The sequence below is a fragment of the Dipteris shenzhenensis genome, chromosome 28 (genome assembly GCF_047967505.1).
Source record: "Dipteris shenzhenensis isolate YYH24624 ecotype China chromosome 28, Dip_SZ_1.0, whole genome shotgun sequence".
Lineage (NCBI taxonomy): Eukaryota > Viridiplantae > Streptophyta > Polypodiopsida > Gleicheniales > Dipteridaceae > Dipteris > Dipteris shenzhenensis.
The window spans coordinates 6291427-6314863 of record NC_141623.1 but is presented as its reverse complement, the minus strand read 5'-3'; the positions used below and the strand labels follow the sequence as shown (position 1 = coordinate 6314863).

The window sequence follows — 23437 nt, the reverse complement described above, 5'->3', positions numbered from 1 at the left end:
TCTCCTATTTGCCAGTTATCTCTAGACTCGAGCCCGCGTGCTCCACCTCGAGCTTCTGTAGACTTTCCATCCAGATCCCTTCCACCTTGCTGTCTTTGCACCAGCCTAGGTGGGGAGCACTCTAAGCTAGGTCTGCAGCTCTACAGCTCTCTTGTCTCCATCTAGATAGAGGCCCACAGGCTGATCTGCTGCTACTTCTGCTCCCTGAACTGCTGCTCCAAGTGATGATAAATGAGGCCACAAGGACCTCCTTTTATAGGGCCCCAAGGGCTGGCAAAAATACCGACCAGCCTGCAGCAAACTGGCCGACCAGTCTGTGGCTGGTCCAGCCCTATAAGGGCTCACAACCCGGGGCTTTTGGCCCCACACTTCTAGGGCCCCCTAGGTTGGGTTGGGGGTTTAGCCCACCTCGGGGTTAGGGTTAGTGTGTTTGCTGCTGACGGGCTGCTAATGGGCGACGGGGTTGTACAGGCGGAGGGGTACGGACGGGGCTGTACGGACGGGAGAGGTGCGGGAGGAGAGAGAGAGAGAGAGGCTGCGCGGGTGAGGGAGGGTTGAGGCGGAGAGGTAGAGCGGGTGAGGAAGGGCTGAGGTGGAGAGGCAAAGCGGAGGGGAGGCGGAGCGGGTGAGGGGTCGCTGAGGCGAAGAGGCTGAGCGGAGGGGCTAGCGGGAGAGAGAGAGAGAAAGAGAGAGAGAGAGAGAGCTTTTCAGGGCCACATAGCACAAGTGATTTTGGGCAAGTTATTTTTGGCAAAGCAAGAAAGCAGTGAAAGTAAAGCTTTCCCCACAGATTTAAAAGAACAGGCAGGGCTCTCCTTCCCAGTAGTGCAATTTGTTCTAGAACAGCTCCCACTCCAGTTCCAGGCGCCCTGCCCCATCTACCTTACAGTTCCAGCTTCCAGATCTCCATGCAGCCATTCTCTCTAGTCGCAATACAGGACAGCTCTCTTCATCTCTATCGCCAACTTCCATCATCTTCTCTCCCAAACGCATGCTTCTGCTCCCTTTCTACTAAGCTTTCCCCAATCGCATGTTCCTGTTCTAACCTGGGAGACTGTCTGGAGTGGATCGTGGAATTTTCAAACTACCAGTATCTGAATCGTTGCTGTTTGGAGCTATCTAGAGGTGCTAGTCTTCAGTTCGTTGCATCAGAGAGCTTCAGTTTGCAGCCACATCTGTCAGGAGGAGTTTGCCACTATTTCGCATCAGTTTGGGACTGTTTTGCTGAGGATTTCAGCATCCTATTACTAGCTTGGACCAGCCAGGGTTAGCATATAGTGCTCTCCTTGATCAGAAGAGCCAACCTTTGCAATCGCAATTTTCAGCCAGGCGATATTCTTGGGGTTTTTCAGTTATTGCTTTGTCCAGAGATCTTGCCAGATGCCCAGGGACAGTTAGGGTTTGCTGTCCTTCAGTTCGCAGTTTATCTGGGCAGTTGTCAGTGGTTGTTCTTGATGCCGTTCATCTGTTTGAGCTTGCCATGAGGTCCTACCCTGGATTGCTAGGGTTTTGCACAAGGATTCTGTTATCAGTATTCGGTGATTGATCTATCAAATATTGGCCAGGCTTTGGCTCTGTTGTAAAATTGCTCTCTCTGATAATATTAAAGAAATACAGCAAGGGGCGCCACATTTTGGGGCCAATACGGTGTCAGGTGTGAACCCGGGGCGATCTAGCTCTGGGATTGTTGTTCGAAGTTTCTTTCTTGCAAATCTGAATTTTCTAAGTGGCTGTAATTTCTGTTAATTGCTCGTTAATTGTATCTACCACCCTTTGGGGATTCCGAAGGCCGGTGATAGTTTGGACTACAGTGGAGGAAAAGAAAGTCAGCAAGCGCTCAACAAAACTGGAGAGGACAGACCCACAAGCAGTAGCAAGCACGGATGGGACCTCAATCAGAGGCCTCGTCGTAAAGAGGGCAACACGAGGTGCCACACTTTGAGCGGGTGATTCCCCAAAGAGAGAGTTCTTCAATCTTGTGGTGCCTCTGGACACAAGGTAGTTCCAATGACACAAGTTCCAGCAATTTCGAGGCTAGCATGAGAGATTCCTCCCTCGTCCGTCCAACTCTACTAGCCACCGCCCTAGCCTCACCTTCCTTTTTCAACCACCCACTCCCCCCTCTTCACGACTAGACTAGCCTACCTCTCACCCCACTCTGTCACCCTCATCTCCTTGTGGGCTATGATTACCCGGCCTCCTTGTAAGCCTTGTCACCTTTGAGATCTCAATACTCATCTTGCAGCCCTTGAAGGGGGGTCCCACTGAAGTAGTGGGTAGCTCCACCCGCCTATTCTAGGGTTTTAACTTTGCAGCCACAGGAGATAAGCAGTGGACTCTATTTCTCTTCAACCTCATGTTGAAGACCCAAATGATGGAGATAACTGAGGAGTCGCTACAATGGACAGCCAGGAACTACAGCTAGCACATTGTCATAGCAAGGGTGGGTAAAAAGGGGATAAGAATGACACACGCAGTTGTAGTGGTGGGGTGGCAATGATCCATTAGAGAGAAGAGAGAAACTCAACCAGTTGTAGCATTGGCCCCAAAACTAATGTGCAGATAAGTCGGGAGACACAACCTCTTTCCTGATGTCTTGGGCCCTCAAGGTGGGCCTAGAGCCAATGATTACCCTTACGATGGATCTCGACTACTCTCCATCAAAGCCCCCAATACAGTCCACTCACTTACAAGTGAGCGCACAGTATTCCAACCATCCAAAGGCCTTGTTTGCCACTCCCCCCCATGGTCCCCATGACTTGGATGCTAGTAACTTAAAACGTACACAGTTTCCACGATTGGGCACGCCAACAGCCGCAGCACGTGATCTTACAACAAGAGTTGGCGGTGCATGGATGATCTCATGCTCCAGCAGCACATATTCTTAACCAGGGACATCCGCAGGCAGAGGCAGCTTCTTCTATAGGGGCCCGGATATATGGTCCCTGACAATGGGACACAATAGGGGGGTTTGCATCTCAGTGGGACAAAGCCCTAGCCCTGCAGATGTATGATCAAGGTGAGCTCATAGAAAGACATGCAATGTGGATGGGAGGGGATATCTACAACAGCAGAGAGCACCCTTTTGGAGGCAGCTAACAAAGAGAGTCTTCCACATGGATTCTTGGATTGTTGGAGGAGACTTCAACAACCTAGAATGTCTTGACATGAGTGCCTAGTAGTACCCAAAAGCATAGTGCAGTTTCGGCATAGCGGGGTGTCTGCTTCCATGCATAAAGGGCCTTTTTCAGCAAGCAATTCTGAATTTCAGAAGCTTCAACCTCAAAACCGGGAAGTTGGCTAATCCAAGTAGATCACCATGAAGGAAAGTTGTTTTAACGTCAAGTTGGTCAATTTTCCAATGCCACCACACCTATCGTAAGATGAAGACACGTGCGATGGTTTCATCCATGCACGATGCAGAAAGGGTGGGTGGGATTTGGGAAGGAACGATATCCCGGAGTCAGGCCTGGTGCTCTAATACCATGTTAGAAAGTAGGGTACTGATGGACAGCAAACCCTAGCCAGCAAAAAGATCTCTCACCACTCAAACTCCCTTAAAACAATCAGTGAAATAACTCAGAGAATAGACAATAATAGAGAAGAACAGAACTCAGTTTATTTTATCCACATAACATGGGCAAAATCCACTCAGGATGAGCGAGTACCACCAGCCAGGATGCTAGTTACAAAAGTCATAATCTAGGAGACTGCTACTGCTTAGAGCTATCAGAAGAAATCCCTGCCACACTCTTGCTATCACGCACCTCAGAAAGGCTTCAGTTTGCATGAGGGAATGACAAACAATGGAAGCCCTTCCAAGGCTGCAGATAGACTTCAGTTAGCCGACTGAGTTTGTGAAATATCCCGACCAGATCTGCCCCGTTTCTCTCCCTGGATCTGCCCAAAACAGGTGCAGATGATCGTGCCTCTGTCCCAGCCTGTTCCTGGTCTCTCCCCGTGCTATTTCTCCATGCTCCACCGGTGGTGCTGATCCTCCGAATCCATTCCAGATTGTGTAGACCACACCCGTAGTACAGCGCCCTGTCCCCTTGTCCTCCTCGTTTGGGGTCTCACAATTGGGTGAGTGGCACTCCTACATCCTCATTTGGGGGCCCACAAGTGGGTCAGTGACACTCCAATACCCTAACTGAATCCAAGCTCTCAATTCCATTCCTGCTTCTTACTCACTGTTTGGTATCTCCTCCCACTCATGTCTATTCATAGGCTAACGGTCCACAGCCTCATTCACACAATCCTTGTGATAACCACTGCTTGTACTCTTTGACCATCGGCTATTGATGCTATGTGATAAAATTTCCTCCCCACTGTTTTAGTCAGTTAATGGTTCCAACTTCGTAATTCAAATGTTACTCTACCAGCTACTCTCCCATTTCCCACTACCTTCTCTTTTCCCGTCACTGTTGCGTGATTCTTCACTTTATGTGCCATTCCCTTTCCTTAACGCAGTCTGCACTCTGCATTGGAAGCCTCACAATTCCCATGGTCTCTTAAGGGATTTGGAACCTAACTCTCTAAGAAAGAGGGGATCAGAATCCCACCTGATGTCTCGTTTTTTTCCTGGTGGTAACTACCTAGAATTGGAGGCTAACAGTAAACACCTACCACATAAAGCCAATCAGATGGAGGGATAGAGGCTTCACTTATACAGCTATTAATGAGATTAGGTTCGGCATGGCCACCCTAGGATCAGGGAAATCCCTCAACGAGAAAAAAATGGAGTGAGTCTCATAAGTCACGAAGCCCATTACTGGTAAAACAACGTAAGGGGTTCTGATAAGCCCAATGAACCCAAAGAAACTAGAAGCATTGATACTGACAGCAACACTAGGCTTCTGTCTCTGCATTAAATTCATCCTCTAGGCTCTCCCAGAACCTCCTTTTGCCTTGTCAGGTAGGTAAATGGACAGCCATATTCATTGCTAAAAGAGACATACCCAATGGTGTAAGCTCCTCTGTCTCACTCAGAGCTCCAATCGTCACAAGGAGATCAATTGCATTCTGTACAGCAAGAGGCTCGGGAGGTTGGAGAGCTTTGGAAAGAAACTCTGCGATCCGTCCTAATTGCAAACTCTTGATTTGTAGGCAAAGCTCCTGTAAAGGTGTACGGAGAATCTCTGGCAGCTGATACTGAGGCATGGCTTCAAAGATAATTTTCGGATACAAATGGTAACATACACCTGGTTGCACACGCCCTGCTCGGCCCTTTCTCTGCAGCACAAACATTTAACAAGCCATTCACAATTTATACGAGTAAGTAACATAAAACAAATAATGCCCAATATTTTATGAATGTGAAATTATGGGCATGGAGCAGAAGCAGAATATGTATCGTTAAGCATCCCACACCTGAAGAACAGAGGCTTTTGATATCCAAGAAGGCAGTAAACAGGCAAGCTTGTTTAAGGCATCATAGCTCGTTTCCTTGGCTTTCCCACAATCAATTACATACACAACATCATCAATGGTAATGCTTGTTTCTGCAATATTTGTAGCCAATACTATCTTCCTGCAACGACCAGTCACAAAGATAGGTACCACAGCACTTCAGTAGAGCCCACTCCAAAATAATTGCACAAGAAGACCATGATTTCACCATTGATAGGATGAAGAAATAGATACACTTATCAAATAGATGCCCAATGAGACGGGTAAAATAACCTGGTCAATCGATAAAAAGAACGAAGAGTATGATTGTGACAGGAAATCTTGCATACTTCTGTATACAAGCATGTTGGTGTAATTTATGACATTGTCCCAAACAGGAGTACAAAAATAAAAAAGCTTGACCAAATCTTATTAGTGCCACTTAATGCCAGGCCTACTCAATCAGACTTTACTGCCCCCCCTCAGTACACATCAGCCTCAAATATCTCATAAAGACTGAACTAGTTAAAAACATCTACTTGTATTAGAAGACTTCTCTCAGCCTTTATTCTTGTTAATATCGGGAGATTAGATATGGAATAGCATAATCACACATTCAAGAAACACCGTTTGATTGCAGATACGAAAGCCTTAGTGCAATCGAACACCCAAATCAACACAATATATTCTCGAATATGAACCAGGTGTGCTTTGACCAAAAATATCTCAGAGTGCTCTTGCTTTGACCCATTTGGAGGCATAATCAAAGGCCACTATGATGTACTTTTTTGGGCTAAATGGATGCCCCTGTAGCGTGGAAATGCTTCCCAATGCCTATTTGAGTTGGAATCACATACGATTACTTGATAGCAGTTGGTCTGTTGTTTGGCAAACATCACAATGTCTACAGAACTGGCTATACATCTTTGAACAAAAATATCTAGTACAAACTCATATACATTACAATTGAGCCATCAATTTGAACTCAAATTTTCCACTTGCTGCTCCTACAGTGAGCTTCCTTGAGTACCAAGTAGGCCCTCTCAGGCGGTGACACATACTTATACAGGATTCAGATTGCTCCCTGTCCTGCTATCAGAATATACTGTTGTCATCTATTACTCTATGCATAGCCTTGGGGAATGTTGCAATTGCATCAACTCCTTATGCTTAAGGTCTAATACCTCGACCTTGAATAAAGATGCCTCTGGCAGATCCACTCACATAGCTGCTAGATAAGCAATAGAGCAGATTGCTTATCCCAAATAAGATGCATCCTCTGACTCCATTGCTTATCTGGCCCCTCCATTGACAGTCTTCTCCACAATGAGCTTTGCTAGGCTTTAGTATCATCTTGATGATGCATTCTTGCAATAAGAGCATCCATCTTACCAACCAACCTTGGATGACTATCTTGTTAGTTAAGTAAGGCCACAGTTGCCACGTTTCCAACCATGTTTCGAAATGTTTACAAACTTTTGGAAAGAATTCTAAACATGCTTGAAATTCAAAACACCTAAACGTGCTTTTGTATTAGCTTGATGATGCATTCTTGCAATAAGAGCATCCATCTTACCAACCAACCTTGGATGACTATCTTGTTAGTTAAGTAAGGCCACAGTTGCCACGTTTCCAACTATGTTTCCAAATGTTTACAAACTTTTGGAAAGAATTCTAAACGTGCTTGAAATTCAAAACACCCCTGCCTAGAACACGAGGAATATGCTACACTTCCACAAAACACATATGTTGCTATGTAAACACCATAAACTGTATGTTTTTTATTTAGACATGTAGCATACTCCATGAATCATTAAGTATTCACGTTTGCCTTCTTTCTTTTGTGCCCAGCCCAAGTACCCCCAAGACTTGACACTTGGTTTCAGCCGAACGTTTGGCCTCTGATTACAACTATGAGTAGGGCAAATCTTGGTTACTATTGGTCACTATACACTACACCAAGTGCCTCATGCGAGGTAGTGCTAGTTAGACTTGGTGATGTTAACATTCTACTTGCATAGTAGATGGGGCAGCCTTGCAGGAATATAGTTCCAATGGTAAATCCGTTTACATGAGCATGAAAAATTGCATTTCATCTCAACTATGCCAAAGTCGGTGACTTCACAGATCAATCCTTGAGCTCTAAGATGCATTGCCGCATCATCATCCACTTAGATTTCTTTTCTTGTTAACTCATGAGGTGGCTCAGCAGCTCGGATAAATTCCTTAATAAATTGGCAGAAAAAGTTGATCCCAATGAATGATCTACGTTGGGCTTCATAAAAAAGGCTTCTTTTCTCTCAACACAATTTTGTCCACATTGAGATTGGCAACTCAAGAGGGGGAAAACAGAGCACTTAGGTTGCTCATCTTTTGCATTTTGTTTGCAACATGGCAGCATGTTGGCACTCAATTCCCAAGAATAATCAATAGAATTAGAAAAATCATCGATATAACCGTTTGAAATTCATGCTCATACAAACACATAATTTGAAATTTGGAAGTTTGATGCTTACACAAACACTTACTTTGACAATGACTAAAGTATGTTGAAATTTGTGATGCTATCTTTTCTCATTTTCACCTACATTTTGCTAAATCTGCTATCAACCTTGCCCCTTCCCACTTTGACATGCTTAAGCATCTCTTTGGTTGTCTCAATTTTGGAGTGCTCAAGCATTGTGCCTTGTTTGGAGATGTTGTGGCCAAGCAATATGTGTAACTTCATACAGCATTCAAGGCATCCCCTAAACACTTTGCCAAGACACTAAAGATAAGCTTCCTCTTATCATGTAGACACATAAATCATCACCATGAGCTCAGTCAAGCAAGAACCTTTAAAACATTGATTGGGCATTCCTTGGCCCGAAGTGGCTCCAAACAACATCACATTGCATGTATGTGCTCCCCACTCAAATATGATGTGAGCCTATTAATACACCAATGAATCCAAGTGAAAATTTGTTGAAAGATCGGGGTAGTCTTAGAGTAGGTGGTACTCTATATAGGCAACTAATTGGTAGTATGATATATTTAATACCACTATACTTAGACATAGCTTACTGTTGGAAAAGTCACCTCCCCCATGCTCTCCTCCATATGACCAGAGCGTGGGGGAGGTGGAATTAAGGGAGCTGCCACATGGGCAGCATAAAGGAGGACTTACCTGGCAGTGTGAAGCCAGCAAGGTGGACTGCAACAGGCAGAAATGAACAGGTGGCAGTACGGCTCATTTTGGAGCAGGTATGCACAGGTTTGGAAGGCTGGAACAGCACGCCTACGTGGCATGCCACATCAGCAACAGGCGGTGACATGGCACTGACTTCAGCAGGCTGTACAGAGCTGTTTGGAGAGGCTCCAGGGACTGGAAAAAACAGTCAGAACAGGAGGCGAACTACAGCAACAGGATTGCGCCTATGTTGGCCAGGTATACAGCCTGCAGAAGACCCCAATTGGGACAGAGAAGGGCCTGGTCCACTAGCTGCCTGCCATGTGAACAGGCGGGGCCAGTTTGGCCAGGTACAGGCAGCCAACCAGACCGACTTGCAGGTCAGTTGGTTAGGTCTGCTAGTCGGCCATTAAGGCTGACTTGGTCAGCTGATTGAGGCTGCAAGTCAGCCAGATTTGGGGGCATCCAGCCCCTATGATGAATGAGGCCTTGGGGCCTCATTCATCATCCATGTGGCAGCATCCAGGGAACAGATTGAAGCAGTACACAGCCAGCCAGAAGGGCTTACACAGGGAGCTGGCAAGGATCTACAGAAACAAAGCTCTGCGAAGGGTTGCACCCTTGGCTGACATCCAGGACAGCAAGGAATAGGGATCAGGAGAAGCTTGAGCCTCACCATTGGCTGTGCAGCAAGGAGTTCAAGTCTTCTAGGCATTCACTGCCTCACCGTTAGCTGTCTGGGAGGATAGCTTGGAGGTGTGCTTGTCTGCACAGGTGACTAATTCTACAGAAGATCATCAGGGAGCACAAGGGTAGAAGTGCCAAGGAGATAGTAGAACAAATTTTGGTAAGGCTAGAGGACCATGGTTTGGTGGGACTCTTGACCTCTTTTGTATTTTGTCCATTTGAGGACAGAAATACCTTTTGTTGGTGCTATATCTCCCTTGGAGCATTTAGATATCTAGATGAATCCAGGAACATGCCCAAACTCATCCTCTAAAATAACAACATAATCTCACGATAGTCACTCATAAGATTGAAAACCATAAACTCTATCACGCATAGCAAGGACTAGCTACTATGACATCCCCACTGACGTCATCAGCGCCCAACAATGGGTGTAGACCATAGTATAAACATATGCTCTCACTCATACGAATCCACACACCCACACATACTTGAGCATCCATTTATACAAAGGTATTTGTACTGAGTTTCTATCAGCACTCCGGAGGTGAAGGGCAGACTCAGCCATGACAAAGGCTAGCACTAAAAGAGAAGGCTACTTAAAAAGTAGTCCACATTTTGCTGGCTACCTGGGATAGAAGGGGTGGAGAGATAACTGGAAAAGAAAGAAGAATAGGAGAGAGAGAAAATCGATATCTCTGGAAGGCCTGTGAGAGAAGTCTAGAGGAAGGGGAGAGAGCATAGAAAAGCAGGAGAGATGGGCGGAAAAGAGCAGCAAGGGAGGCCTGGAAGTGGCGCTTGTGAAGGTCTGGAGTAGGCAGGGGCAAAGAGAGGCTTGTCAGCCTGTGCAATAGGCTGAGTACAGCCTGCGCAATAGGCTGTGTACAGCCTGCGCAACAGGCTGCGAACAGCCTGCGCAGGGGGGTGCTTTTTTTCGAAAAAAGCACCCCTCCAAAGCTAGAGGGGCTTGGCCTTTTTTGGAAGCTCAGCTTCCAAATAAGGCTGCCCTGCACCCTATATAGGTGGGGGCAGGGTACTAGCCTACCCACAAGCAGCCTAGAGCTTCGAGCCATCATCTCGAATTCAGCACCCGCCTGCCTCATCCGACCCTGCCTGCGCCAGCGCTGCTCTGCATCGAGCAGACTGCAGCACTCGTACCTTGCCTGCATCAGCTTGCGACAGCCTTCGAAGGCTCTGCCTCAGCCCCGTACAGACTGTACGGAATATCTGCGCCAGTCCTGCACCTGCTGCTGCGAACCCCGACTGTGCAACTGTACCTGCACACTGTACGGACGCCGTACAGTTACGTCAGCACTGTACGGCCTCCGTCAGCATCTGTACGGCTTGCGTCAGCAGCCGTACAGCCACGTCAGCAGACCGTACAGCTATTCCAGCAGCACGCGCATCCGGTTGCGGGTTCGGAGAGGTCTCGGGATTCGTGGGCTTCCGATTCGCCAGATTCCAGCATCTCCTTCCGTCAGCATCATTCGGGACGGTTTTCTTCTGCTCCATCCTCCTCTGTGCTTCGTTTCAGTCAGTTATTTCTCTCAGTTTGTATTCTCGAGTTCACCATGGGAGAGCAGGACTTGGATTACACTCCTGTGGGAGAGGAGGATCAGGGTCTCTATGACGACCTGATAACTAAAAAAGCCTTCAGTGAATTTACGACTGCTCTTGATGGCAAATTCGAGCAGGTCAATGCTAATCAATCGGGGTTGACACAGCAACTCCAGGGGATACAAGCAACTCTCACTCTTCTGGCTAGCACTGTACAGGCACTCACGCATGTGGATGCCATGGCTTCAGTGCTAGGCCCGAATATAACTCCAGATCCTTTTCCGGGTGACCAAAAGTCAAGAACAAAGGAGGTAGTTGACACTTGGTTGCACAAGTGGCAGGTACACTTCCAATTCCACCCCTATCCAGATGAGAAAAAGATCCAGCTTGCAGCAGGGTTTATGTCAGGTAAAGCCTTGCTATGGTGGAAAGAACTCCAGCCTAAGCCTGCTACTTGGACAGATTTTGAGGGCATCTTCAGGAAGGAGTTCCTGAAGAAGGTAGGATGACTACGATATCGTCGACAAGCTCAAGGCCCTCGATATGTCAAAATTAAACTTGACCTTTGAAATTTATCTTCAAAGATTTAGAGATCTGCAAACCAGGGCCACTAAAATGGATCCAGTAACCTTGTTAGGTTTCTTCGTGGATGGTTTGCCAGACTCCTACAAGTTGCAGATAAAGAACAACAAGTGCACAACGTTGCAGGAGGCCATGACATATGCACGCATATATGATGATACCATGGCCCGCACCAAGGCAACCACAGTTACCGATACGAGTGGAAAGAACAAACGCAAGTTCTTTCAGCATACGACTGGTATTGCGGAGACGAAGTCTACAGACAACGCCTCCAGGAAAAGCTTAACTCCAGCAAAGAATGGTAAGGTCCGTTTCCTTTGCACTCTCAGGCTCAAGAAAGAAGGCCGATGTTTCTATTGCGAGGAGCGGGGCCACACAAAGAATGAGTGTCCTAAGCGGAAGAACCAAAAGTTGGTGCTAGGACCGAAGCTCCAGGCGGGTCCACGTACCGCAGCCAAGGGAGCGAACCAAGTCACGATGACAGGTATTTCAGTAAATGTCATTACCTGCCCACTTTCTTGTAATTGTACTTTCAATACTTCGTTGTTTGGTTCCCATGATCTTTTCCGAGTTTATGGAGAAGTTAGGGACCAACAGGTTCACATTCTCTTTGATCCGGGCAGCTCTCACAATTTTGTTAATTACAAATTTGTGCAGAAGATGGGGCTGTCCACAGTACCTAGCGACCACACCTACGAGGTGCAGCTTCCAGCTGGGAAGCAGTTTTGGGATCGCAAGGTTGAAGCGCTTCTTATCCGAATTCAGGCCTACACGGGAGCTCTCACATGTTATGTTATGCATCTGGAGCCTATAGACTTGTTGATCGGGATAGAGTGGTTTAATACCCACAATATTCAGATCGGATGGACGGAGCATACGCTTTCTTTTGTAGATAAGGACACCCAATTTTGTATTCAGTGTGATCAAATTCCCCCTTCTCAGGGGCCTATTGTATCTGCGATGCAGCTTCGGAATATATTAAACAATTCTCATTATGATGTCTATCAGTGTGTTTTGATTCCACTTTCTTCATTTGTTGTTTCGGTAATTAACAAGAATGAATTAAGTGTGTTTGAACACCGGGAATTGAGAATGTTGTTAGATAATTTTAAGGACGTATTCCCAGCTCAACTGCCGAAAGGTTTACCTCCAGAACGGGCAGTAGATCATCGCATAGACTTAGTCCCAGGGGCTCAACCTATCAGTGTACCACCTTATAGGATGAGCCAGGTAGAGGAGGATGAGTTAGCTATCCAGCTTCAGGATTACCTGAATATGGACTATATCCGCCCCAGTAAATCACCTTGGGGTGCACCTGTCCTCTTAAGAAAGAAGAAAGATTCTTCCTGGAGAATGTGTATAGATTATAAACGATTAAATAAAGTCACAATTAAGAACCGCTATCCTTTACCTTGTTCCGATGATTTGATAGACCGTTTGGCCGGAGCGAAGTATTTCACTAAAATTGATTTGCGTACGGGTTATCACCAAATCCGTATCTATGCTAAACACATAGATAGGACCGCATTCCGGACTAGGTATGGTCATTACGAGTTCCTCGTATTACCTTTTGGTTTGACCAATGCTCCTGCTACTTTTCAGCAGATGATGAACGATTTGTTCAGGGATTTTCTGGGCAAATTTGTTGTAGTATTCCTAGATGATATCTTGGTATATAGTAAAACGCTTGAGGATCACATAGGACACCTCCGGGTTGTCTTAGTTGTTCTCAGACAGCATAAGCTTTATGCCAAGATGAGTAAATGTGACTTCTTTATGAAGAAGATCATTTACTTAGGACACAAGATTTCTTCTGAAGGTATCGGCATTGATCTGGATCGTATCCAGAAGGTTTTAGAATGGCCTATCCCTCAGACTGTGAAACAACTTCGTTCTTTCCTAGGATTTACGGTATTTCTTCGGAAGTCAGTGCGTGATTATTCACATATCACGGCACCCTTGACCAACATATTGAAAGGTCGTGGACGCATGTCTACCCAGCCGATCTCTTGGAATGATGCAATGAACAAGGCTTTTGAAACCTTGAAGTTTTCTATCAAGGAAGCACCCGTTCTTGCATTACCCGATCCTACCCGGCCTTATGTTTTGGAGGCCGATGCGAGTGATTATGCGATTGGGGCAGCTCTATTCCAAGAGGGCAGACCTGTAGCTTTCGAGAGTAAGAAGCTAGACGACACTCAATATCGTTGGCCCACACTCGAGAAGGAACTTTATGCTGTAGTGTATGCTCTCAAGGTTTGGAGACACTACTTGTATGGTTCAAAGTTCCTTGTATTGACTGATCACCAGTCAATTAAGTATGTGTGTGATGGCTCAGAATTGAGAGGAAGGAAAGCTAGATGGGCAGAGCTAATGCAGGATTTTGATTTCGAAATACGTTATCGTAAGGGTTCGTTGAATAGTGTGGCGGATGCCTTAAGTCGAGTTAAGTTTGTAAATGCTTTGTCATTTACGGAAATATCCTCATACCTATTTCAATCCTTGAGAGGGCTATACGCAACTGATAGTCATTTCAGTTCTTTCTTATTGGCAGAGAGTCCAGGATGGGAGCTCCATGGTTGACCAGGACTCAGGGATTGTGCCACCTAGGATACAGGCGGCGGGAGGTCAGTGGATGATTAGGAACGGCTTGCTGTTCCGTAATGAAAAGATTTGTGTGCCTGATGTTCTGGACCTTAAATCCAAGATTCTCTGGGAGTGTCATGATGCTCCTAGTGCGGGACATCCAGGTATACATAGGACTCTGTCTCTTGTGAAGCATACCTTTTATTGGCCTAAGATGCGTGCATTTATAGAGAACTATGTAGTAGGTTGCCGAGTTTGTCAGGTTACTAAGGCTGAACGCCTTAGAAGCGCGGGCTTATTACAACCTTTACAGATTCCAGGTAATAAATGGGAAAGTATTTCCATGGATTTTATTACTGATTTACCTCGAACGCGCAAGGGTCATGACTCTATTTGGGTCATAGTCGACCGTTTGACAAAAATGGCTAGATTCTTACCTACAAGAACAACTATTTCAGCTGTTCAGTTGGCTCACGAGTTTGTGGACCACTTGTTCAAGCTGTATGGTTTGCCATCTGACATAGTCAGCGACAGGGACTCAAAGTTTACAAGTAACTTTTGGACACTTGTTTTTGAGAAGTTAGAAACTACTCAAAGTATCAGTTCCTCGGATCATGCACAATCTGATGGCAATACAGAAAAGGTCAACCAGTTGGTTGAAGACATGCTTCGGGCATGTGTATCTAAGAGACAGTCTTCATGGGAAGATTATCTACCCATGATTGAATTTGCTTACAACAGTGCAAAGCATTCTAGTACAGGTTACAGTCCTTTTATGCTTATGTACGGGTTTCAACCTAAGTCACCAGTTATGGTTGGATTAAAAGGGATTCAAAATGATGCTGCTAAGAACTTCTTGCAAGACATGCCGGAAATGTTGCAGTTTGCCAAGGAGTCTATTAGAAGTGCCCAAGATCGGGACAGATTTTATGCTAATAGACATCGTTCACCCAGAGAGTTCTCTGAAGGAACGATGGTATATTTGCGAATTCCTAAGGAATCCAAGAGCCTAAGTACTGGTTTGGTTCCGAAATTATCCCCCAGATACTGTGGCCCATTCAAGGTCATTAAAAGAATTGGACCAGTTGCATATCGACTAGAATTCCCTCTTGATGTTAAAGTACATCCAGTCTTTCATGTCAGTAGACTGAAAGAAGTCTTGGGTGCAGATGATCAACTTGTTTCTCCTCATGAGATTATAGAAGTTACAGATTTGACTTTTATTCCTCACGAACCTGAGTGTATTCTTGAATTTCGTGAAAGACAGATTCGAAATCGTACTATCACGGAATACAAGATTAAGTGGAAGGATCGTGTTGAGGAGGATGCAACATGGGAGACATTACAAAACCTCCAAAGAACATTTCCAGATTTCTTAGCGAACTCAGGAGTGAGTTCTTAGAGGAGGGGGAGTATGTCATGTGCATGGATTGGTATCTGACGTGTACTGGGTACACAGAACTAGCTCAGGTTAGCCTGGGGAGGCTTAGAGCTAGGCAGGCTTGATTCTCGGGTTGAGTGGCAAGGGTACGAACTATTTATAGGTCTTCGCTATTTTTGGCGCCGGGGCCCGAGTCTATAAAAGAGGCCCAAGGGGTTCAGTTCTCAGTGTGCAGTTGGGAGCAAGTCTCGTTCCCAGGTGCTAGGTCTGATCCTGGATTGAGTCGCGGACGCGCGCCTGCATCTTAGCGTAGCCCAAGGCCCAGTGACAGATCCAGGGCTTCACAGCGCCACCTGGTGGTATGGGACACCAGGCTGGTTTGGATCTGATTGGGAGTTCGTGCCAGTAGCTCAGCTCGTGGCTCGGAGGGGACATCTTCTGATTCGGGATCACATCCTGTAGATGTCACGGTTGGGTGGTGAGCAGCCTGCTCAGATCTGATGTTGTGTGTGGTTGTTTTGCAAATCAGGGGTTTTAGGAGTGCTGGGATGTGTCAGTTGAAAATGAATCTGGACTCAAGATACAGACATTGCGCACAGATAGAGGTGGGGAATACTTGTCTGCAGATTTTGATGCTTTTCTGAAAGACAAGGGTATTGTGCATCAGCTCACAGTGAGGCTGACCCCTCAGCAAAATGGCAAAGCTGAGAGGAAAAATAGAACTCTTATGGAGATGGACAGATGTATGCTGAAAAGCAAGCACATGCCTCACAAATTCTGGCTTGAAGGTCTAATGTGTGCCAACTACATCTTAAATCGGTCTCCCACTAAGGCTTTGAAAACAAAAACTCCCTATGAAGTCTGGAATGGGAGAAAGCCTTCAGTGGATCATTTCCGTGTCTTTGGATGCCTTGCATATGCTCATGTGCCAGTTGAATTTCAGCATAAGTTGTCAGATAAGGCAATTAAGTGCATATTTATTGGGTACAGTGCAGAAAGCAAGGGGTACCGTCTCTACAATCTTGCTACACGCAAGATCATTATCAGTAGAGATGTGATATTTGCAGAAAATTCAGCTCACACTCAGGCTGAATTTCATGTGCCTTCTTCTTCAGAGGATGTTTTTGAGGGGTTGCTACCCATTGCCTTGGGTTCCCCTACTGATATTTCTGATGCAAATCAGAATTTACAGCCACCTCCCGATGCTCCAGTTCAGCCACAGGATGTCTTGCCACCTCCACAGGCAGTGGAACGGGTGGTTCAGCAAGAAATTGCAGACATACATGCAGCAAAAACAGTCCCAAACTGGCTGTTACAGACTCTCAGGGAGAGTAAGATTGATGCTCCATTACCTGGCAGGACTCGCAGTGCAGTAAGGCACATGGAAGGTGCTAATTCAGTGGAATCAGCATATGCAGGTACTCTTCTCGATGAGGAGCAGCCTGCAACATTCGAAGAAGCAAAGCACAATGTGCATTGGATGAATGCCATACACGATGAATTGCAGTCCATTCAGAAAAATCAGACTGGGATGTCGTAGACTTGCCACCAGGTAAACATGCCATTGGTACACGATGGGTTTTCAAGGTGAAACGGAAGCCAGATGGCTCCATTGACAGATACAAGGCAAGGCTGGTTACCAAAGGCTATGCTCAGAAAAAGGGCATAGATTATGAGGAGACTTTTGCTCCTACATCCCGGATGACCACCATCAGATCTATTATTGCAATGGCTGCACATTTTGAGTGGAATGTTCATCAGTTGGACATTAAAACAGCCATCCTAAATGGAGACTTGTTGGAAGAGGTTTATGTCAAACAACCTCCAGGCTTTGAAATTTCAGGAAATGCACTTCAGGTATGCAAGCTGAATAAAGCTTTGTATGGGCTGAAACAGGCCCCTCGTTCATGGTACGCCAAGATTCATGCCTTTTTGACCAGCAAGGGGCTGCACAATAGTCCTACTGAGAGCACCCTCTACATCAAGAAGGATGGGGGGGAAATTTTAGTCATCATTCTTTATGTCGATGACGTACTGCTCACAGGGTCCAATGAAGATAATATTGCAGATTTCAAAGCTGATTTGCAGACCAACTTTGACATGTCAGATTTGGGGCTGCTTCACTTTTATTTGGGAATCCAGTTCTCTCAAGAGAGACGTGGCATTGTTATGTCTCAATCCAAGTATGTGCAGAAACTCTTGGACAGATTTAACATGCATGATTGTAAGCCCATAGCCACTCCCATGGAGCCGGGGCTGAAACTCACAATGCATGATGTAGGAGAATCAGTTGATGCCACATTTTAGAGTCAGGCTGTTGGATGCCTCATTTATCTCTGCAACACTAGACCTGATATTCAGTTTGCAGTATCTCAGGTGAGCAGGTATATGCACAGCCCAAAAACTATGCATTGGCAGGCAGTTAAGCGCATCTTCCGTTATTTGCAGGGCACGAAGTCTTTTGGCTTGTTATTTCCCAGGGGGGGTGACTTGCAGATGCATGCCTACAGTGATTCAGATTGGGCTGGTGATTATGACACTAGGCAGTCCACTAGTGGCAATTGTTTCTTTTTGGGTAAAGCTTGCATTTCCTAGCTAAGCAAGAAACAATCTACAGTGGCTACCTCATCATGTGAAGCTGAGTACAGGGCAGCTTTGACAGCAACAGTTGAATGTGTCTGGCTGCGTCGTCTATTTGCTGATCCTCATCTGTCATTGGAGGGTCCTTCTCCAATTCTCACTGATAGTCAGAGTGCCATTGTAATGGCAAAGAATCCAGTGTTTCATGCTCGCAAGAAGCACATTGAGGTTCACTATCACTACGTCAGAGAGAAGTTGCATGCAGGAGAGATCAGTATGATCTTTGTGTCCACACATGACAATGTTGCAGATATTTCACCAAAGCACTTCCACGTGAAAAGTTTGAGGCATTTCGCAGTGCCCTGAACTTATATCCGTTTGGTGATTAATCATCCTTGTACATGACATTGGCACTGCAGGGGGGTGTTAGAATTATAGATATAATTCAGCAGTGACCAATGTAATTTAATAAGCTAGTTAGGGGAACTTTTCCCTCTTTAAGAGGTTTTTCCCACTAACCGCAGTTAGTCCACTAACTATGGTTAGTGACTACTGACAAAACCTTATCTCACTCCTTCAGTTGTATCTCTCTTACTCTCATCTATTTGCAACTAAGCTTTCAGCTCTCACTCTCTCCTGCTTCTTGCTCTCATTTGCTCTCTGTCTCCCATTCTCACACATGTGTCATATCCAAAGCTCAAAGTCGTGCAATAAGTCAAGCTTGAGACACAAAGTTGAATGCCTTCTTAAGTCTACAAAGTAGCAATATACTCTCTCTTTCTTAAATCTCACCTCCAGAGAACTGTAAACCTCTCATACAAAGCTATAACTACCCAGACAGCATCATGTGCCATATCCAAAGCTCAAAGTAGTGCAATAAGTCAAGCTTGAGACACAAAGTTGAATGCCTTCTGAAAGTCTACAAAGCAGCAATATACTCTCTCTTTCCTAAATCTCATGTCCTGTATAATGACTCACACGGAGAAGATGTGGTCCAGTGTGGAGCAATCCCGTCTAAAACTTGCATGTCCCATCATGCACAAGCCCATGCTCTAAGCTTGCTCACTAAAGTGTATCTCAAGAGCGACCCATATTCCTTGACCATCAAATCACCAACCATAACAACTCGATAGTTGCTCATCCATGAAAACCTTCTCTTGTGAATGCATATGATGGCGTTTGTGGTTCAAGAGGTTAGAAGGCTTGTGCAGAAAGCTCCATTGAAAAGCTTGGCTAGAATTTGAACAAGTACCTCCCACTGTAGGCAGGAGTTTCACTTGGAGGGTCTGCCTTTGCCATTATGGAGCTTCTTGATTGCTTCTTTTAGGCGGGATGTGGTGAAGAGTGTGTTTGTAATGGGGCAAGGGATGTCCTCTAGGTCAAGCAAGGGTCTGATAGGAACATCATAGTGTATCCATGTAAGCTTTCCAAAGGCTGGCGGCCTTGATAGGGCATGGTGATCTCTTCTCCAAGAGCTTCATCAATTCTTTGGGATTACTGCAGTGAAGGACACTTAAGAGATCTTGCTCATGGCAGCAAGAAACTATCGTTTCTTATATCGCAATAAACACCGACTTTGTTGCTTAGCGGAGTGTCCTTTGTTGGTAGAGACAGACAGACAAACATATTTCATATCTGACCTTCGATGCTTTAAACAATGTGATTTGGGATTCCAAAGAGCATCATAAAACTGTGGATGAGACAATGCACCCACCAAGATGGTTTCAATTCCAATAGAAGTTAATGAATTATCAGATAATTCGCATACTCCCCTTGCATTTTTGACTACAAGATGTATTTGGCAATATCCATTAGTAACTGAAGGGCCAATTGTTATGTCCATGCATGGACATAACTAGGCTATTGTTATGGAGGTCAAGTTAATCTATAGTCATGTGTAGTAACCTTGGGACAATTACGACACGTGGTACCTTTGGTACACTAAGGGGAGTCTTGGGCTTGAGACACCTAAGACACTCTACATCTATATAAGTGAGAGCCATTGCTCACTTGGCAACATTCTCAGGAGTGGGGCCTCCTGAGAATACCCAGCTAGGTTGAGAGCTTGTGTCTCCTTAATGACATCTGTGCGCACGTGGGGCTGCGTGGTATGGGACACAGCATTACTTGGGATGGGCGATGGTCGGAGGTTGCCTGACCTCTAGCTGGGGGGTGATCCTAAGGGATCTACGTTTGGGTGGTGACGCACTAGCCGATACCACACGTGTGTTTGCATTATGATATTGTACTAGGCTCGTGTTATGGAGGTCAGGTTAACCTACGGTCATGTGTCCTAACCTTCGAACAGTTAGAACACACGGTAACTTTAGTACACTAAGGGAAGTCTTGCGCCTAAGACACCTAAGACTCCCTACATCTATATAAGGTGAGAGCCATTGTTCACTTGGATGCATTCTCGGGAGTGGGGCCTCCAGAGAATACCCAACTAGGTTGAGAGTCCGTCCAAGCATATGTCTTCCTAACGACATTTGTACACCTTACCTGCGATGGACTATGGTCGGAGGTTGCTTGACCTCTAGCTTGGGGGTGATCATGAGGGATCTACGTTTCGGGTGGTGATGCACTCGTTGATACCGCATGTTTGTATTCTGATAGTGGTCTATGCTTGCAGGTTAGCACGGAGATAGAGGAGATCTTGGATCCTAGCTTAGGGGTTGTTTCATTTGGTATCAAAACGAACTCTATCTTCTTGATTCTAGAACTTCGAAGGTTATGTTTGCTTGTTGCAATTGCCCGAGAGTGATTGCGTGCAAGAGGATGGATTAGAGAATTCGTGGTGTTTAAATCTTGAGGTTTTGCTTGGAGTTTTGGGCAGTGAGTGAGAATTTGCAACAGTATTGTGAGTTTCGTTTTTGTTGGAGCTATATTATGAATTTCGTTTTTGTTGGAGCTCTATTGGGATGTAATAGTCTCTCTTGTAGGTATGAATCTAGCCAATTTGGTGAGTTGGTCGACGATTACCCAAACTGCATGATGCCCACGAGAGTTTGTGGTAAACCTATCACAAAATCCATGGAAATACTTTGGCCGAAGGATGCAACAATCCTCGTCTCTAGCATTGTTGACAATTTCGAACATATTGTTCGACATCAACTTTCAACTTACCAAAAGAAAGTTCTTTTGACTAAATCCAAAGTTCTTTGTACCCCCAGATGTCTGGCACTGGGATTGTCAGGACATTCAAACAAGATACAATGCCTCGTATCTCTGACACCCGGTATACAAACCTTACCCTTTCGGAAAAGCAGACCATTTTGAATGGAGTACTCTCGTAGTTTACTTCCAAGAGAGCCATACCCAGATCTTAAGGTTAGGTGGAAAGATTGTTCATATGAGCAACACTTGGGAAAGTGTTGCTTCTCTTCGACACCAATTCCTAGAATGTATGTCTCAGTCTTTCTCTGTTTAAAGGGGGGAGAATGTTATGTCCACGCATTGACATAACTAGGCTAGTGTTATGGAGGTCAAATTAACCTATGGTCACGTGTCCTAACCTTTGGACAATTAGGACACATCGTACCTTTGATATACTAGGGGGAGTCTTGGGCTTGAGGCACCTAAGACACCCTACATCTATATAAGTGAGAGCCATTGCGCTCACTTGGAGGCATTCTCGGGAGTGGGGCCTCTTGAGAATACCCAACTAGGTTGAGAGCCCATCCAGGCGTGTTTCACTAACGACATCTGTGCGTAGATGGGGCTGCGTGGTATGGGATGCGTAGCCTTACCTGTGATGGACTACAGTCGGAGGTTGCATGACCTCTAGCTCGAGGGTGATCCTGAGGGATCTACACTTGGGTGGTGACACACTAGCCCATACCACATGTGCCCATGTGTTTGTATTCTGAGGTTGGCTAAGCTTGCAATTTAGTATGGAGATAGAGGACATCATAAATTCCTAGCTTAAAGGATGTTTCATTTGGTATCAAAGTGTACTCTATCTTCTTGATTCTAGATCTTCGAAGAATATGTTTGCTTGTTGCAATTGCCTCAAAGTGATTGTGTGTACGAGGATGGATTAGAGAATTTGTGGTGTTTGAATCTTGAGGTTTTTCTTCAAGTGTTGGGCTGAGAGTTTGCAACCACATTGTGAATTTCAATTTTGTTGGGGCTGTATTGGGAATTTCGTTTTTGCTTTCCCAACCTTTGTTTGCAAGTTTCTACACTTTGCAAACGCAGAAGAAGGTCGAGAGAGGACTGCTCCTACCGTCATCTTCACTGATAGTCAGAGTGCTTTGGTTGTTGCACGAAATCCAGTTTTCCATGCTCGCATAAAGCACATTGAGGTTCACTATCACTATGTCAAAGAGCGATTATCAACAGGTGATATTGAGTTGTCTTCAGGAGATCCGCCAGTGGCGTCCGATCACTCTCCTTACCACTGCCTACAAAATCCTCGCCAAGATGATCAGTGCCAGAGTTCGGCCTCTACTCCCAGACCTCGTCCATGACACTCAGACAGGCTTTGTCCAGGATCGCAGTATCCTGGATAATGTCTTCACCTTTTCAGAGGCGGCGGAGTGGGCTCAGCACAGCGGTTCACACCTTGCCATTCTACTTCTCGACTTCGAGAAGGCCTACGATCGCGTGGACTGGTCCTTTTTGGAGGGGACTCTGGAGCGGCTAGGTTTCCCGGCATGTTGGATTCAGGGTATCTCAGCTTTGTACAGGACAGCGTCTAGCAGAGTCATCATTGGAGGCAGGATGGGTGAGCGCTTTAGCTTGGAGAGATCAGTACGTCAAGGCTGCCCCCTGGCTCCTTACCTGTTTCTCTTCTTCGCCGAGGCCATGACTTACTACCTTCGGGCGAGGTCCACAGGGCTCAGGGGTGTTCGCCTTCCACTTCGGGAGGACACGGAGCTTTTGGACTCGGAGTACGCAGATGATACAGCCCTTTATGTCCAGGACGATGAGAGGATGCTAGAGAGGGTGCGGATGGTGGCCCTGGAGGTTTTCTGCTCGGCCGCTGGTGCGAAAATCAACTGGAACAAATCAGTTGGTTTTCTCACAGACCCGGGGGCGTGTTCTCAGTGGGGGCGATTTCTGGGTTTCAAATGGATTCCACGTGGACAGACAGCTAGATACCTTGGCTTCCAGGTTGGCCTAGACATCACGCCAGCTCAGCAGTTTCTCCCGGTGCTAGACTCCATCCGACGGAAGCTGGCTTTCTGGAGCACTGCTAAGCTCTCCCTTGCAGGTCGTGCCTTGGTAGTTAACCAGGTCCTCCTAGCCACGGCTTGGTATGTGGCTTCCTGCTGGTGCTTCTCGAGATCCAGCGTGGCACAGCTCAGGAGATTGGTTCGGAACTTCCTTTGGTCTGGGGAGGATGGTCATAGAGATACCAGAGCCAGGGTTGCTTGGCAGACAGTCATTCTTCCGCAGGCTGAGGGTGGCCTGGGGGTCATTGATCCAGAGCTTCAGAGTCGGGCCTTGTTAGGCAAGCTTGTCATTCGCGGTTTGACCCCAGGGGGGCAGACGTGGAAGAT

General features: G+C 46.0%; 1 protein-coding gene across 2 annotated transcripts in view; it reads right to left on the bottom strand.

Annotated features, from left to right (window-relative positions):
- LOC147883102 (RNA helicase family protein) overlaps positions 1 to 23437 on the bottom strand; it is a 78271-nt gene that overhangs the window by 5052 nt on the left and 49782 nt on the right. For both annotated transcript variants that reach the window (XM_087399268.1, XM_087399267.1), the window contains 2 exons: positions 5371 to 5530; positions 4959 to 5232 (listed from right to left, as the gene is read on the bottom strand). In XM_087399268.1, the coding sequence (XP_087255394.1) occupies positions 4959 to 5232; positions 5371 to 5530 (434 nt within the window). The remainder of the gene's footprint in view (positions 1 to 4958; positions 5233 to 5370; positions 5531 to 23437) is intronic.